This window comes from Opisthocomus hoazin, chromosome 4, assembly GCF_030867145.1.
Source record: "Opisthocomus hoazin isolate bOpiHoa1 chromosome 4, bOpiHoa1.hap1, whole genome shotgun sequence".
NCBI classification, from domain to species: domain Eukaryota; kingdom Metazoa; phylum Chordata; class Aves; order Opisthocomiformes; family Opisthocomidae; genus Opisthocomus; species Opisthocomus hoazin.
Genome location: NC_134417.1, coordinates 28,204,836 through 28,218,121, shown reverse-complemented (window position 1 = coordinate 28,218,121; position 13,286 = coordinate 28,204,836). Strand labels below are relative to the sequence as shown.

General features: G+C 51.8%; 2 protein-coding genes across 4 annotated transcripts in view; both read right to left on the bottom strand.

The window, feature by feature from the left end:
• Positions 1-5,034, bottom strand: part of PLCH1 (phospholipase C eta 1) — an 82,500-nt gene extending 77,466 nt beyond the window's left edge. For all 3 annotated transcript variants that reach the window (XM_075418433.1, XM_075418434.1, XM_075418436.1), the window contains exon 1: positions 4,974-5,034. The gene's annotated coding sequence lies outside the window, so the exon portion shown is untranslated. The remainder of the gene's footprint in view (positions 1-4,973) is intronic.
• Positions 5,035-8,699: 3,665 nt separating this feature from the next.
• C4H3orf33 (chromosome 4 C3orf33 homolog) lies at positions 8,700-12,689 on the bottom strand. Its single transcript, XM_075418432.1, has 5 exons — positions 12,606-12,689; positions 12,456-12,515; positions 11,248-11,401; positions 10,285-10,445; positions 8,700-9,843 (listed from the first exon to the last, which is right to left on the bottom strand). Exons 1-5 carry the CDS (start codon positions 12,684-12,686, stop codon positions 9,577-9,579), a joined length of 723 nt encoding a protein of 240 aa, XP_075274547.1. The 5' UTR covers positions 12,687-12,689; the 3' UTR covers positions 8,700-9,576.
• Positions 12,690-13,286: the final 597 nt, after the last annotated feature.

The following is a 13,286-nucleotide window of genomic DNA, read 5'->3' as shown; positions in this document are numbered from 1 at the left end:
CGGCTCTCTGTACACCGAGTCACCAATCCAAATTATTTGTTTTGCTGCACAAAGGTTTTCAAACTCTAGCTACTGAACACAAGAGCCTTTCTACTCTGGAGATTATCATCCATAGTGAGAGAACTCATTTCACCATATTGGCAATGTTATTTTTTTATGCATCATCAACAACACATCCTCAGACTCTCTTATACTCTTTGGGATTCTTCTATATTCTCTCCAATTTCTTCCATAAACACCACCACTCACTTCAAAGTAGGCAGAGGAACGCACGGCAAGCCCAGAACTATCAGGTCCAAGAGCCATCCACCCCAATATGAATGGCCCCAAAGTCAGAGGAACTGATTAATCTCAGAGGCAGTTTGTGAACTCTCAGAGATTCCTAGCTCATGCCTCAATTCTCCAGATAAAAATTGGGGCAAGGGAAAAACAATCTAACTTTACCTCCTGTAGAGGAGATGATAAATTTCCACAGACTCGAAAGAATCACACTACCGCATGCGGTCAAGAAAAGGAACTCCCATTCACAGCACTCGGTCCGGTGGTGCTGATGCTGACCAGGGTGAACTATTGAAAGAGGCAGCAAAAGCAGACCACTGGTTTCCCATGAACACACCCAGTGCTGCTTTTAGCTGAGGCTCTGGTCAGCACTGCTTCACCACGCGCATCTCTGCCTGGAGTGTGAAACATAAAAGGCAAGTGAAGGGAGTAGATGTTGTTACAGAGATTCAACATGGCGAGAAATTCACTGAACAGCTGCTAATAATGCGCCTTTAAGACCTTCCGAAAATAGCTGGCACAGACTCTAAGACATTTTCCCAACAGCAAAACAACGCATTAAAGACATGAAGTCATGATAATGAACATGAAGTATAAGCTTACTTCATTCTTACCTATTGTAATTTTATAAAACAGTAATTCTCTTTCTAGAAATTAAAATAAACATTTCTTTCCCGTAGGTCATTTCACAGCTTTGAGAAGGACCTTTTCTCCCTCAACACATCAGCAGAAACACACCCTGTAAAAAGCAGGTGGTACGCAGCACACCAGATCACACCTGAGAGTACCCATCTCTCACTAGAAATAAATATTTTAATAATTTGGACAGTCATTTTCAGACACACTGTTAATATATGAGACTGTTCTTTGAAATAGGCAAAACTGCCATTTCAGCAGCTCAAGCAGCTATTGCTGAACTTACAGCTACTGCTCTGACCTATGAAATCCTGGATGTTGCTCTCCTGTAGCCCAGAATAATTCAAACAATGTGATAAAATATAAAGATAAAAATACGATGCCTGGAAAAGACTCGTGTCAACACAGCCAGCCAGGTAGACGGATGAGCTGCACCTTGTACGGTAGTTGGCTACCCATCAGTCGACGTGCAGCCCCTAAGGAGTGGACGTTTCACATTGCCAGACTATTTGCATTCATCATCAACTGACACAGTTCGTAACTGCCAACGTTCTTCCATTTTTTCTCGTGGGGACACTACCAATCAATGTGTCAATCACCCGTGGCTGGAACTAAGACCAAGCATAGAATGTGGGAAACACATGGATAGGAGGCTCAGCAATGTACATCTGTGCAGTTACAGCTGACACACCCCATACTCCATCCCAGTGACACACTTGGTCACACTTGGTGTGCGTGGGTACATGAAATTTGTGTCAGTTCCAGTCAGTCAGGTCTGTAATGGACCATGGACTGCTTTACACAACAGCTTGTTCCCACTTCAAATTTCTTGCAAGCAACCTGGAGTTATTTCAAGTCGAAGTGACTCAGGTGGACGTCCCTTGCCGAGAATGATGCACTGCTTGAATGCACGTGGCCAAAGGCCCTTGAAGCAGTTTGGCACTGCTCACCCGCGGACCTGAGCCTCGGCAGCGGCACATGCTGCACCCCCAGCATCGCGTCCCTGGCTTTTTCTGGCACTGCAACAGGTGCTTGCTTCCAAACGGCCGTCAGCAGCTCTGCCCACCTCTCCCTTCCGCTCCTCTGTACTCCCACTGCTCTTGTAGGAGCCTTGGTAAGTGCGTGTCCGCAGCAGCGGATACTTCTTCACCTTCACGATCTCCCAGCCTGCCTTTCCATCTCTCAAATGCATGCTCCGCGTGACTCTCAGCTACCCAGGTACAACCAGATAGTGCTTCTGTAATGCCAGATGACTGGCAAAGTCAGGCAGGACAGCGGAGGGCAAGCTCAGATCTCTGGAGTAATGATAATGCCCTCAGTGGCCATGGAGACCGGAACAAGGAAATCACCTTTGTTACAGCAAACATCTCCAGTTTTCTAAAGCAAACAAGAAAGAAAAAGAGGAAAAAAAAGAGTACACACCCCAGTCCTGGCCATTAGATCAGACTGCACTAACGCTGGCCCACCTCAGCAGTACTCCAGTGGAAGCACCTTCTGTTTGCGGGCTCGAAAGCAGAGACAGATTCATCCCTAGCGCAGTCCAGACCCAGTGGTTCAAACCAATTAACCTCCAGCACGTCGTTCAGCCCTGCTCTGGCACCCGCAGGAACCACGCTTTGCTCGTTAGTGGCTTTAACACCCTGCCAGTACAACGGCCACGGAGACTGCCCAGAACATGCTCTGCATCCTACTACATCAAGGGAAAACACCGTAATAACCGTGTTCACAAAGCACCTTCATTTCAAACACATCCAAGTAAATCTGAAGCACTACTAAAAGAAGTTTCTGTAAGACCCTACAAGGCAAATATGCATGGCAGTCTTGCCTCCTCTGAAGACACAGGCAAGAAAAGCTCTCCTATTGAAGACAATTCCAGAGGTCTCTAACAGACCTGGAAACAGACCTCTGCTTTTTGAATCTGGAGCGTTTGTGACATTTTTTAACATTCAGACTTCTTTAAGTTTATTAAAAAAACCAAAGCAAAAAAACAAAAAACCAAAACAAAGAAAAATCCAACTCTCACTCCCCCACCCTGTGCAGATGTGGCCCTGGCTTTGCCATCTAGGTTATCAATTTAAATTGAATCAGATCTCGGGTGACACCTTAAAACAAAATCCTTATTCAGATTTTATTAAAGGAAAACCATTCTATGTATAGAAAGCTTACTTTGCAGAGACAAACAAAATGCACAGCTTTGGTGTTAAAGCCTTTCCCAGAAGTAAGGGGAAGCTAAATATTGAACAGACCACTAGTTTTAATTCTGTGTTTTGATGCTCATCAGAAAACTGTTTTACTGCCACAGGTATTTCTTGGCAGTGGTTTAAATTACAGATCATCTCATGCAAAACTGGGATCTGTTAATAGCAGGTGGCCTCTCTTTCACTTTTATGAAGTGAAAATTTTTTTCTCCTTTACAAATACTGGTGATTTTGATCAAAGTCATCGTGGGACACCCGCTTCAAAGGGTGAAAGGACACAAGCATTAAATCAATTCCCTAGGCAACCTCCCAGGCTGAGCCAGTATTGTTAGAATAATGAGTTGTGCACCACTTGATCCAAAAACCACCAGCTGATCCCCATTTTTATAGACAATAGGTAGCATAAAACCAGAAAGCGTCTGCGACCAGTCAGATTGTTTTTCACAAGTCACACATCTTCAACTGATAAAACATAATGTTTTCTTCTGTAACAGCCTACTGGCATTTTTGAACCTAGAAAAAGCATCCTTCACTGTTTAAAAAAAAACAAACCTACTAGTGTTCTCAAACTTATTCCAGGGAGTTAATGTTTAAAGAAACAGGAAGATTTTCAACAGCGTGCGTGCACTCTGCTGCACCCCACCTCCCCAAAAGCCCACATTTTCTCTCCGTATACCACAATATCTTTAACGCAGGCATCTCATTGCAGCGTTGAATCCTGTCTGCCTTTTCAGGAATGTTACGTGCAGGTGTTCTTTCACATTTCAGAACAGACACCCAAAGTTTTCTTTCACTTCCTCTAAGTTTTGGCCAGAAGACCCAAGGACAAGTAAATCAGGAGAGTCCGCTGCAAACAGGCAAACATTGTGCTTTGTAACTCAGGAGTTCAAGCGCAGCTTAAACAAAGAGCCTATGACTAGTTCATCAGATAAGGTTTATATCTTTCTCCCTGGAATTTAATAACACTTCTCCTAAAGCACTTTTCGGTCAGCTAGAGTGGAAGTTCCCAGAATTATACAGTGGCTTAATTACAACAAGACACGCATGGAGTGTAATTCCCAGCTCATTGTACTTTCTTTTTTTCTTGAAAAAATGGTTTGTGGAGCAGGTCATCAGCCCTCACACAAGGTGTTTTTAGAAAGGACTCAACCCAGCAAGAGGATGGACTCTTACCAACCCCCACCTACCTCAGCACCTCACCGGGTCAGGACCAAGCATGTCCCACCACACTCTTCGGGTGACATCCTCCGCTCCTCTCGGCGGATTCGGGGTTTTGCGTCAAGCCTGGTTTAACACAGCCTGCCCCAAGCCTCAGGCAGCGCAAACCTCCTGTACCAAGCACCAACTCACCAAGTACCAGCTCATCACCGAGCCGGGTGCTGCAGCCGCTCTGACACAGCCCAGAGCAGCACCTGGGGGGGCTCTGACCCCCGAGAGAGCCCCGCAAACGACCGCAGTTTACCCGCCGTGACTCGCTATTTAACCAAGAGAACAAACACGGGCGGCCCAACCGCCGGCGCGGCCCCCCGAGCAAGAGCCCCCAGCACCGGGTCCCCCCACGGGGCCGAGCCGGCCGCGCTCCGCACCTCCCAGCGCGGGAACGGTCGCGGTTCCTACACGGACCGGGGGTAACCGAGCCCCGCGGGATGCGCGGTGCCCGACCGACCGCAGCAATACCGCATCGGGGGGGAGGGGGAGTGCGTGAGAGGGGGCAAAGTTCCACCTTGCAACCCCCCCATCTGAACTTTCGGCTGCGAACCCGGCGGTAACTCCCCAGAGGAGAGCGCGGCGGAGGCTCCCGAAGGGGTGCGCAGTGCACGGCCGTCACAGGGAGCCCACGCTTCAGGGAGCCGCACTCACCACAAAACACCGAACCCAACTCGGCCCCGTCCCGCACCGCCGCCGCAACCTGCTCCCCCGTTCAAACGCACGGCGCTGCTGTCCGCCCGCCCCGCCCCGCCCCGGCCCGCCCTCCGCCGCCCGGCGCACGGCAAACCCGGAGGGGCTCCCGGCCCGGAGCGGAGCGCTCTCCCGCCCGCCAGCGCTGCGCTGGCCGGGCGATCCAGCCCCGGTGTTGCGGCGGCCCCGCGTCCGCTCCCATTCAACCTGCTCCATTGTGTGTCCGCTGCGAGCCAGAGGGGCGCCGGGCTGCTGTCCCTCAGCGCTGCCCCTCGGGGCCGTTCCCGCCCTCCGCGCTGCCCCTCGGGGCCGTTCCCGCCTTCCGCGCTGCCCCTCAGCGCCGCTCCCTCCCTCAGCGCCGCTCCCTCCCTCAGTGCTGCCCCTCCGCGCCGCGGGGCCCCTCTCCCCGGCGGAGGCTGACCACGGCGGGACTCGCAGAGCTCCCGAGGCGGGGAAGCGGTCGGGGCCGAGGGGAGCCGCGGCCCGGCGGTAACGGCCACAGCGGCCCGCAGCGCCGCACCTGCGGCGGGCGGGGCCGCGGCTCCTCACGGCCCCGGGGAAGGACCCGCCGGCCCCGGGAGCCGGAGAGCGTGGCGCGGGGCCTTCCCTGGGGAAGGGGAGGGAAGCCGACGGGTTTGACTGGCTTTTTTCGTTTTCCCTTTAAAAACCTGCCATGAAGTCACAGAATCAGAATCCCAGCATGGCAGGGGTTGGCAGGGCTCTCTGTGGGTCACCCAGCCCAACCCCCCTGCCGAAGCAGGGTCACCCAGAGCAGGCTGCACAGCGCCACGTCCAGGCGGGTCTGGAATATCTCCAGAGAAGGAGACTCCACAGCCTCCCTGGGCAGCCTGGGCCAGGGCTCCATCACCCTCAGAGGGAAGAAGTTCTTCCTCATGTTCAGCTGGAACTTCCTCTGCTTCAGTTTGTGCCCGTTGCCCCTTGTCCTGTCGCTGGGCACCACTGAAAAGAGTCTGGCCCCGTCCTCCTGACCCCCACCCTGCAGATATTTAGAGGCATTTCTAAGGTCCCCTCTCAGCCTTCTCTTCTCCAGGCTGAACAAGCCCAGCTCCCTCAGCCTCTCCTCGTAGGAGAGATGCTCCAGTTCGCTCCTCATCCTCGTAGCCCCCCGCTGGACCCTCTCCAGTCCAGTCCTCATCTTTCTTGAACTGGGGAGCCCAGAACTGGACCTGCGTTGGCAGGGACGCGGTAACCAGCACTGGCACGGCGCCCATTTCCCTCACCCATGGTGAGGCGACGGCCGCCGAGAGGCCTGGCGTGAGGGAACGCTCCTCTGCTGGGGCACGTAAAGTCTAAAACTCTGCTTTCGAAATGACAACTTTTTACAGCCAGTGGTCCCATGGGTGACCGCGGGGCGTTTCGCAGGGAAGCAGCGGGCGTGGGCTCCGGCAGAGCGGGACGTTGCTGTGAGCAAGAGCCGTGACTGGAAGAAGGTGACACCACAGCTGCCACCCAGCCGCCCATCGCCCGTCACGGCGAGGCCGCGCTCCACGCACAGGGCCGAGCTGCTTTGCCAGTCCGTCGGGAAAGGACGCAGGAAGCACCGCGCCCGCCGCTTTTGCCGCTGATGTTTGTGACCACCATTTGCCTTACCTGCTGCGCCGGCAATAAAAAGCCTGTGCGACGCCGAGGATATTTTCCTTAATGGAAACGGCCATTTGGAGGGCTCTCCTTTCACTCCCTGTGGTCTTTTCAAGATGCTGTATTGCTCACAGCGTACTGAGAGTCGGAGGGGTGAAGGCGCATAAGCTGAACAGTTTAATTCTTGTCCTTATTCCTAATCACACAAGAACCACATCATCTGCCTGGAAATACTCAGGCGTGCCTTGCCGCTGTGGCTGAAGGAACAGGACAGTGCTCCTCAGAGGCAGCGCGGGGTGGTTTTATACAATGGAGAAAAATGCTTTTTCTCCCCCTGACCTCCCAGCCAGCTCCTCGGCTCCGTTCGGCAGAGCTGTTTGTTTCTACTCCTGTTACCGGTTTTTCAATGGCCGGGCCTCCCACGGAGACAAGATCTGCAACCTCTCAAGCCTGGCACAGATGGGAAGCGCAGCTTTGAACTGAGTTGTGCTCTTTTGAGGGGGGAGGGTCTGTTGTTGTTTGGTTTTTTTAAAAAAAACAACCAGATAAGCCCTGGAGGATAAGGAGAACAGCATTAACAAACAATTACAGGAGTTGACTCTCATTAAATCCGTTGTCACTGCAGTCTCCAGTCCCACACCAGTCGGTTACTCCCTGTGAGACTGGTGCTGTCTTTAACAGCCCTGACCCCTGATGCTAAGCTGCTTCCCTGGGTTTGGAGTCTGACCAAGCGCCATAGTAAGAGCACATCACCAAAGCTTCTTGTCGTGTGCAGCAAACATGAAAAGAGATCAGAGGCTGGAATTCAAAGGTTTTATATATCCCTCTCCATAGTTCCTTCTGGAATTATTTGTTAGACTACCTCATGGCCACAGATACAGGGAAGGAAACTTCAAAAATTTAGTTCAAACTAAGAAGAGGTTAAATGATAAAGCAGCTGTGTTGTCACCTTTTAAAAACCCTTCACAAGCCACATCCTAATGGAAATCCTACAGATTGTGGAGTCTGCTTTCCGCAGGTCAATACAACAATTTGCTGTAATTTAGAAAAATCTCCAGGGCTTTTCTGAACTTCATCGAGGGTAAACAGGGCTAAGAGGCAAGATGTGAGGGAACAAACTTGGTTTACATTCGCCTACGCTTCACCTCTGCTTGCCACAAATGTAGCAAGCGGTTCCGAGATTTTTCTCTCAGTTTTGCAGTGGACTTTTGTGATAAATCCTCCTATGACTCATTTACCAAACAGAGGGGAAAAGTCCAGGTAGAATTATATTTATTACAGGAAAAAAAACATCATAACTGTACAATTATGCTCAGTTTAGGAAAGCTGTTTCTACTTCCCAGATGTAGGAACAGGAGCAGCTATAATTACTCATGGGTAGCGGATTATCGCTGAGTCTGAATTTGTAGCCTGGGGTTAAAAGTCAGCTTTGAGTTTTGCTTTGGAGGATGTGAGGGCCGATCCCGGCTCCCTGGCTGTCTCCCTGTTATGTCCAAGCACCACAGCATCGGCTGCCCTAGCCCTTCACTGCACAATGCATCAAATCACGTGCCTCGGGTTTTTTTTTTCTTCCTTCTTTTTTTTTTAACCAGGCACAGCTACCTGGTTTCCAGCTCCCGGCGTGGTCTGCCTCTGCCCAGAGCTGCTTCCCCTCTGCCCCACACTGGTTTCCAATGCCGAGGTGCGAGCCGCAGGGACTTCACGGCTCGCTGCCCACCGTGCTCTGCGAAGAGCAGCCTCGCCCCTGAGAGGACCCACGAATGAAAGTAATAAGGAAGCACTAACAGCTGATCTCACTCGAGGAAAAGCTGCTTTTTTTAGGATCTCGGGATTCACAGTTTTGCCCTGAAGTCAGCAGAGAAAACGAGGACATAGCAACAAATTGTCAGACAAGCAATGCTCAGCTAATAAGTTTTTGTACCACACTCCTCTCCCTAGCATTTCATTGGCAAGGAATGACCCAGAAAGAAAGAAAATCTGTAAAACGCTTCACTTCAAATAAATATTGGGACTGTGGGAGGTTAAACAAAGGTCAAGTGCTTGGTATAGAAAACATGTCACAATGAACATAGGAAATTAAATTTTTATTCTGAAAATATTTACAAAATAAATAACAATACACTCTCATATACTCAGCACGTGTTTCAAAAATAAAACAAGAATTTCAGTTCCTAGCACAGTATGGTCCGCCTTTTCAAATTTCATGTTAAAGTTTTGCTTTCATCTAATTTTAGATATTTATAGAACCACCAGAAAAAACAGCATAGTTTTTTCCTCTTCAAGTGAATGTTGTCTTCTGAAAATTTGGATTACTGACATGTTAATTTATATTCTTTGACATACCAAATGATTCCCCCCCCTCCAGAGAACCTTTAGTTGTTCTGACCTTTTCGGCTTTTTAAGATCAGCCATAACAAATTACCTTTTATATCCGTAACAATGCAACCCATTAATCAAGATGAAAGATTTTTAAAACGCAAATTATACACCAAAGTAGTCTAAGAACAGAATTCAAACCAAATGCTTGTCTGTAAACACCTACCACAAGCTTTGTACAGGTCTGACATGGAGTTTTCCAACCAACGTGGGCTACGTAGCAATGCCCCGTAACGGAGAAGCACATCAGGCCGTCCTTTGTGAACTACCACTCTGCACCTCTTAGAAACGGGACTGTTGACTCCTTCGCCTTGTTGGTTACCATGGCTGTGTAGGCATTCAGCGAGTGGAAAACTGGACAACTCAGTCAGGACATTACTGTGGAGAAGTTCAGCTTCAGAACACTTTAATTTGTGGCCTGCACACTACTACTAGATTTCAATCCCATACGGGTTAGAAATACAGCTTTTCTGTTCAAGACAGGGAGCCTCAAAATTATGGCACTGTGTTTCATCAGAAACTTCTACTTTATGTAAAGCGCGTAACATCGGTAACGGGCACTCCTCCAAGCAAGTCTCCCTTTCTACCTTTAAATGGAGCTTCTAAACCAGCGCGCAAATTGTTTCAGTGTCTGTACAAGTTTATTGTTGCTTATACGATCTCTAATTCTTTCAGAGTAGCTTTCTTCTTCCCAGATTCCTTTATTTTTCTTCAAGGCCTTTAACTCTGCTCGAAGCAGTCTTTTGTGAAGTTTCAAGTACAGGCGGGAATCGTGATGGAGTCCTTCAATACGCGCTGTTCTGCCAAGCCCTTGTCTCAGGAGCTCTTCGTTTAAGCACACGCTGCGAAATCGACCCTATAAAAAGGCACCGTAACCGAGACATTCACTGCACCTTTGGAACAGCTTGGTTGGGTTTTTTTCCTGTGAACTCCCTCGGAGTTACGAGCTTTGCTTCTGGCTAAATCTGCTCTCTGGCAGAAAGAGTTACAAGTGAAGAGGAATCCAGCTGGTCATTAAAACATGATACTGACCCAAGACACTTGTGAGAGAACATCTGATGGACAAACCATCAGGGTAATCAGAACTACATGACAGAGAAACACACTCGTGTCATGAATCAGTCTGCAAAAACACTGGTCTTGAAATCAGATCCACAAACACAACACTTAAAATTCACGTCAAGATAGAGAAATCATAAGCAATAACATTCCTTAAATGGACCGAGATACGGGAATTGTGCAACTACAGTCGAACTGAAAACTGCAGAGAAAAGTCAATTTTTGTCACTCTATTTACCTTATTTACTAAAACGAGGCACTCGAGTGCCAAGTCCTCCCTTCCCAGAAGTTGGAACCAGACCATCTGCTCGGGTTTTAACTCCTGCCGTAACCAGGCCATGCCGCTCGGAGCCAGCTCCACTCCAGCAAGCCTTACCAGCAGAAGACCTTTCAATTGCCCTGATTACAGAAAGAGAGAGCTTCGTTACTGAATGCAGCAAAGGAAATGTCATGCTTCGCAGAGATGCTCAGCTGTCGGTAATGGATTTATTGCCATGGACTTAAAAAAAATGCAAAATAATCCACTTTAGCTCCCCAGAGCACTACTTATTCACAAGTAAGAATTTGGTCTCATTGCTCTTTCAGTAAAAAAAATAATTCAAGATTGCATAAGTAGTTTAAGCTAATTTGTTTTATTTTGCATACAAAGTACTGCTTTCTTTAGCAGTCACTATCATTTTATGCGAAGGGGCAGAAACAACAGGCAAGAAGCATCAGCGCCTGCAGGTATCTGCAAGCAGAGCACCAACGCCTGCAGGCATCTGCAAAGCAAGCTTGTGACTCTCAGACAGGACGAACGACTCCTGCGAGGCCACAGAAGAACTGCCCACAGGAAGGGGTTTGTATACGAAGCTGTCCTATCCTCCTCTGCAAATAAAAACGCAGCCCCAACAGAGTCCTTTTGCCAGGAAGGGGATGAGCTAGGCAAGCAAATGAGCTGCCTGTGTGTCAGCTTCCGCTGCCAGAAAAATATCACACTAACGATGCTAACGAACACAAATACTGTCTCGGCAGGCTCTTCTCGCAGGCCTCACTGCAGCCGTTTACTCCCCAGTTGCCCACCTGCACAATCAAAGAGGAAAGACCAAAAGGCAGCGCCAGAATGGTACCTCAGCCTTTCCTCCCAGGCTTGCCACCGCCCGCTCTGACAGCGACGACGACGTTTCATCCCCACCCTCGCTCCTCACGCTCCTTTACTTACATTTTCTCTGTATCGACGCAATGAGCGGAATGCTAATGGGAACGTGCTCGACTTCCAGGCCTTTCTCCGTTACGCCATGTAATTTCCCCCGCAATTTCACCTTTTTTTCTACAAACTCCACAGGTATATCCAAAGCACTGGTAAACTTTGTTGTCTATTGATGGAAAGAAGGCCAAGACAAAGGTTTTCAAAAAAGATGTAGAGCAGCTACAATCACATTAAATCCAACTTCTTCTTAAAATAGTTTGGCAAATTACAGATCTGTTATTAGACAGCACGGACAAGTATATATCTATATATTTCATAGTAACCAGCTGCAGAAGCCATTACGCGCCAGCCTTCCCAGACACTTCAGACGTTCCCTGTTTCGCAGGATCTGCGCTATCAGGGGTGGGCACGGAAGCAAGGTTTGGAGGAAGAACAGAACCTGGCATTTTTTGAGCTGTGCATGTCGAAGCCCACCTGATTCACCGTCAGAATTGTTTCAGAAGTGGCCTGAACGGCGCTGGAACAGGGGTGAAGGGAAGCCCAGGGGTGTTTCCAGACGCTAGCCAAGGGCAGATGCAGTGACAGCACAGGCGGAGCGGGGAGGAGAGAAACACCACAGGCTTTGACCAGGGAGCAGAAGGGGAGAGGGACACAAGCAGGCGTACACCTTCCAAAAGGTCACTAGAAGATTAAACCTGGTACCACAGCCGTCGATTAACGGGAGGACTAAAAGGGACGCACACGCGGTCGCACAGGAAAAGCGAGCCCAGCGGCAGCGTAGGCAGGAAGCGGCCGGTGGTTTTGGGGTGCAGGCAGGAGGGCAGGCACGGGGCTGGCGAAACCCCCGGGATTCGGCCCTCACGTCCGGAGCTGTCAGCGCGGGAAGGCCTCGGAGGAACGCTGACCTCCTCCCGCAGCACTGCCCGCAGCGCCCAGCGGCGGGGACGCACCGATCTCTGCACGGTGCGGGGTTTGCCGGGGACACCCCCTCACCCGGGGGCTGCCAGGTCTACAGCTCTCGGGGCAGCTCTTCTGCCAGGAGCCTGCTCCCGCTTGCCCCGGAAGCTCCCGCAGCCCGGTTCACGCGTGCGCAACGCCTTGGCGTGATAACAATAAACAAATAAAACAGGAAAAAAGACAAAAAAAAAGAAATTCTGGCAAGAGAGGAGGCGCCGTGAAGCCGCCGCCGGCGTGAAGCCCCGCGGCTCAGCCGCACTCACCATCCGCACGCTGCGGGCCAGCACCAGCACCCCGGCCACCGCCATCCCGGCGCTCAGGCTCTGCGGGCAGAGGACAGCGGGGCTCAGCCGGGCCGGGCCGGGCCGGGCCGGGCCGCCCCGCGCAGCCCCCGGCCCCGCCGCGCCCGGTACCCGCAGCAGGCTGAGGTGCGCGTCCGCCCACTCGGAGAGCCGCGCCAGGCCCGCGCCCGCCCCGCTCCGCCGCTCCGCCATGGCCGCCCCGGCCCCGCCGCAGCGCCGCCTGCCGGCTGGGAGCTGCGCGGGCGGGACCGGGGGCCGGGCCGGGCGGGGCGGGGAGCCGGGCGGGGCGGGGCGCTGGGCGGGGCCCGGGAGCTGGGCGGGGCGGGACCTGGGGCCGGGCGGGGCGGGCACTGGGAGCCGGCCGGGGCGGGGCCCGGGGGCCGGGCGGGAACCGGGGAGCCAAGGCCGCGCCCTGAATCGCCCGGCCCAGCTAACCCGGTGGAAACCCCTGGCCGGGCCGGGCCGGGCCGGGTTCCCCTCCTCCGCTACAAAGCTCCGAGAGGTTCCCCCGCTGTTGCCGTGCCTGTGCAGGGGGCGAGCGGAGGCCGTTGAGTCTGGGGAGTAAAACCAGCGGGGTTTTACTGAGCTTGCCGGGTTGCGCTGTGCTGGAAGCCAAGGGCCAGCAGGTGCGGCTGCCGGGGGAGACGCCGGCCTCAGCCTCCCACCGACCACGGCGGTGGGGAGGGGAAGAGAGAGAGCAGGCTGCAGCGCCCAGGGAAGCGCTAGGTCACCCAGTTGTCTTCCGGACACCTCCTCGGTCGCTGTGTCGCGCAGACACTGTCTGCACAGCCG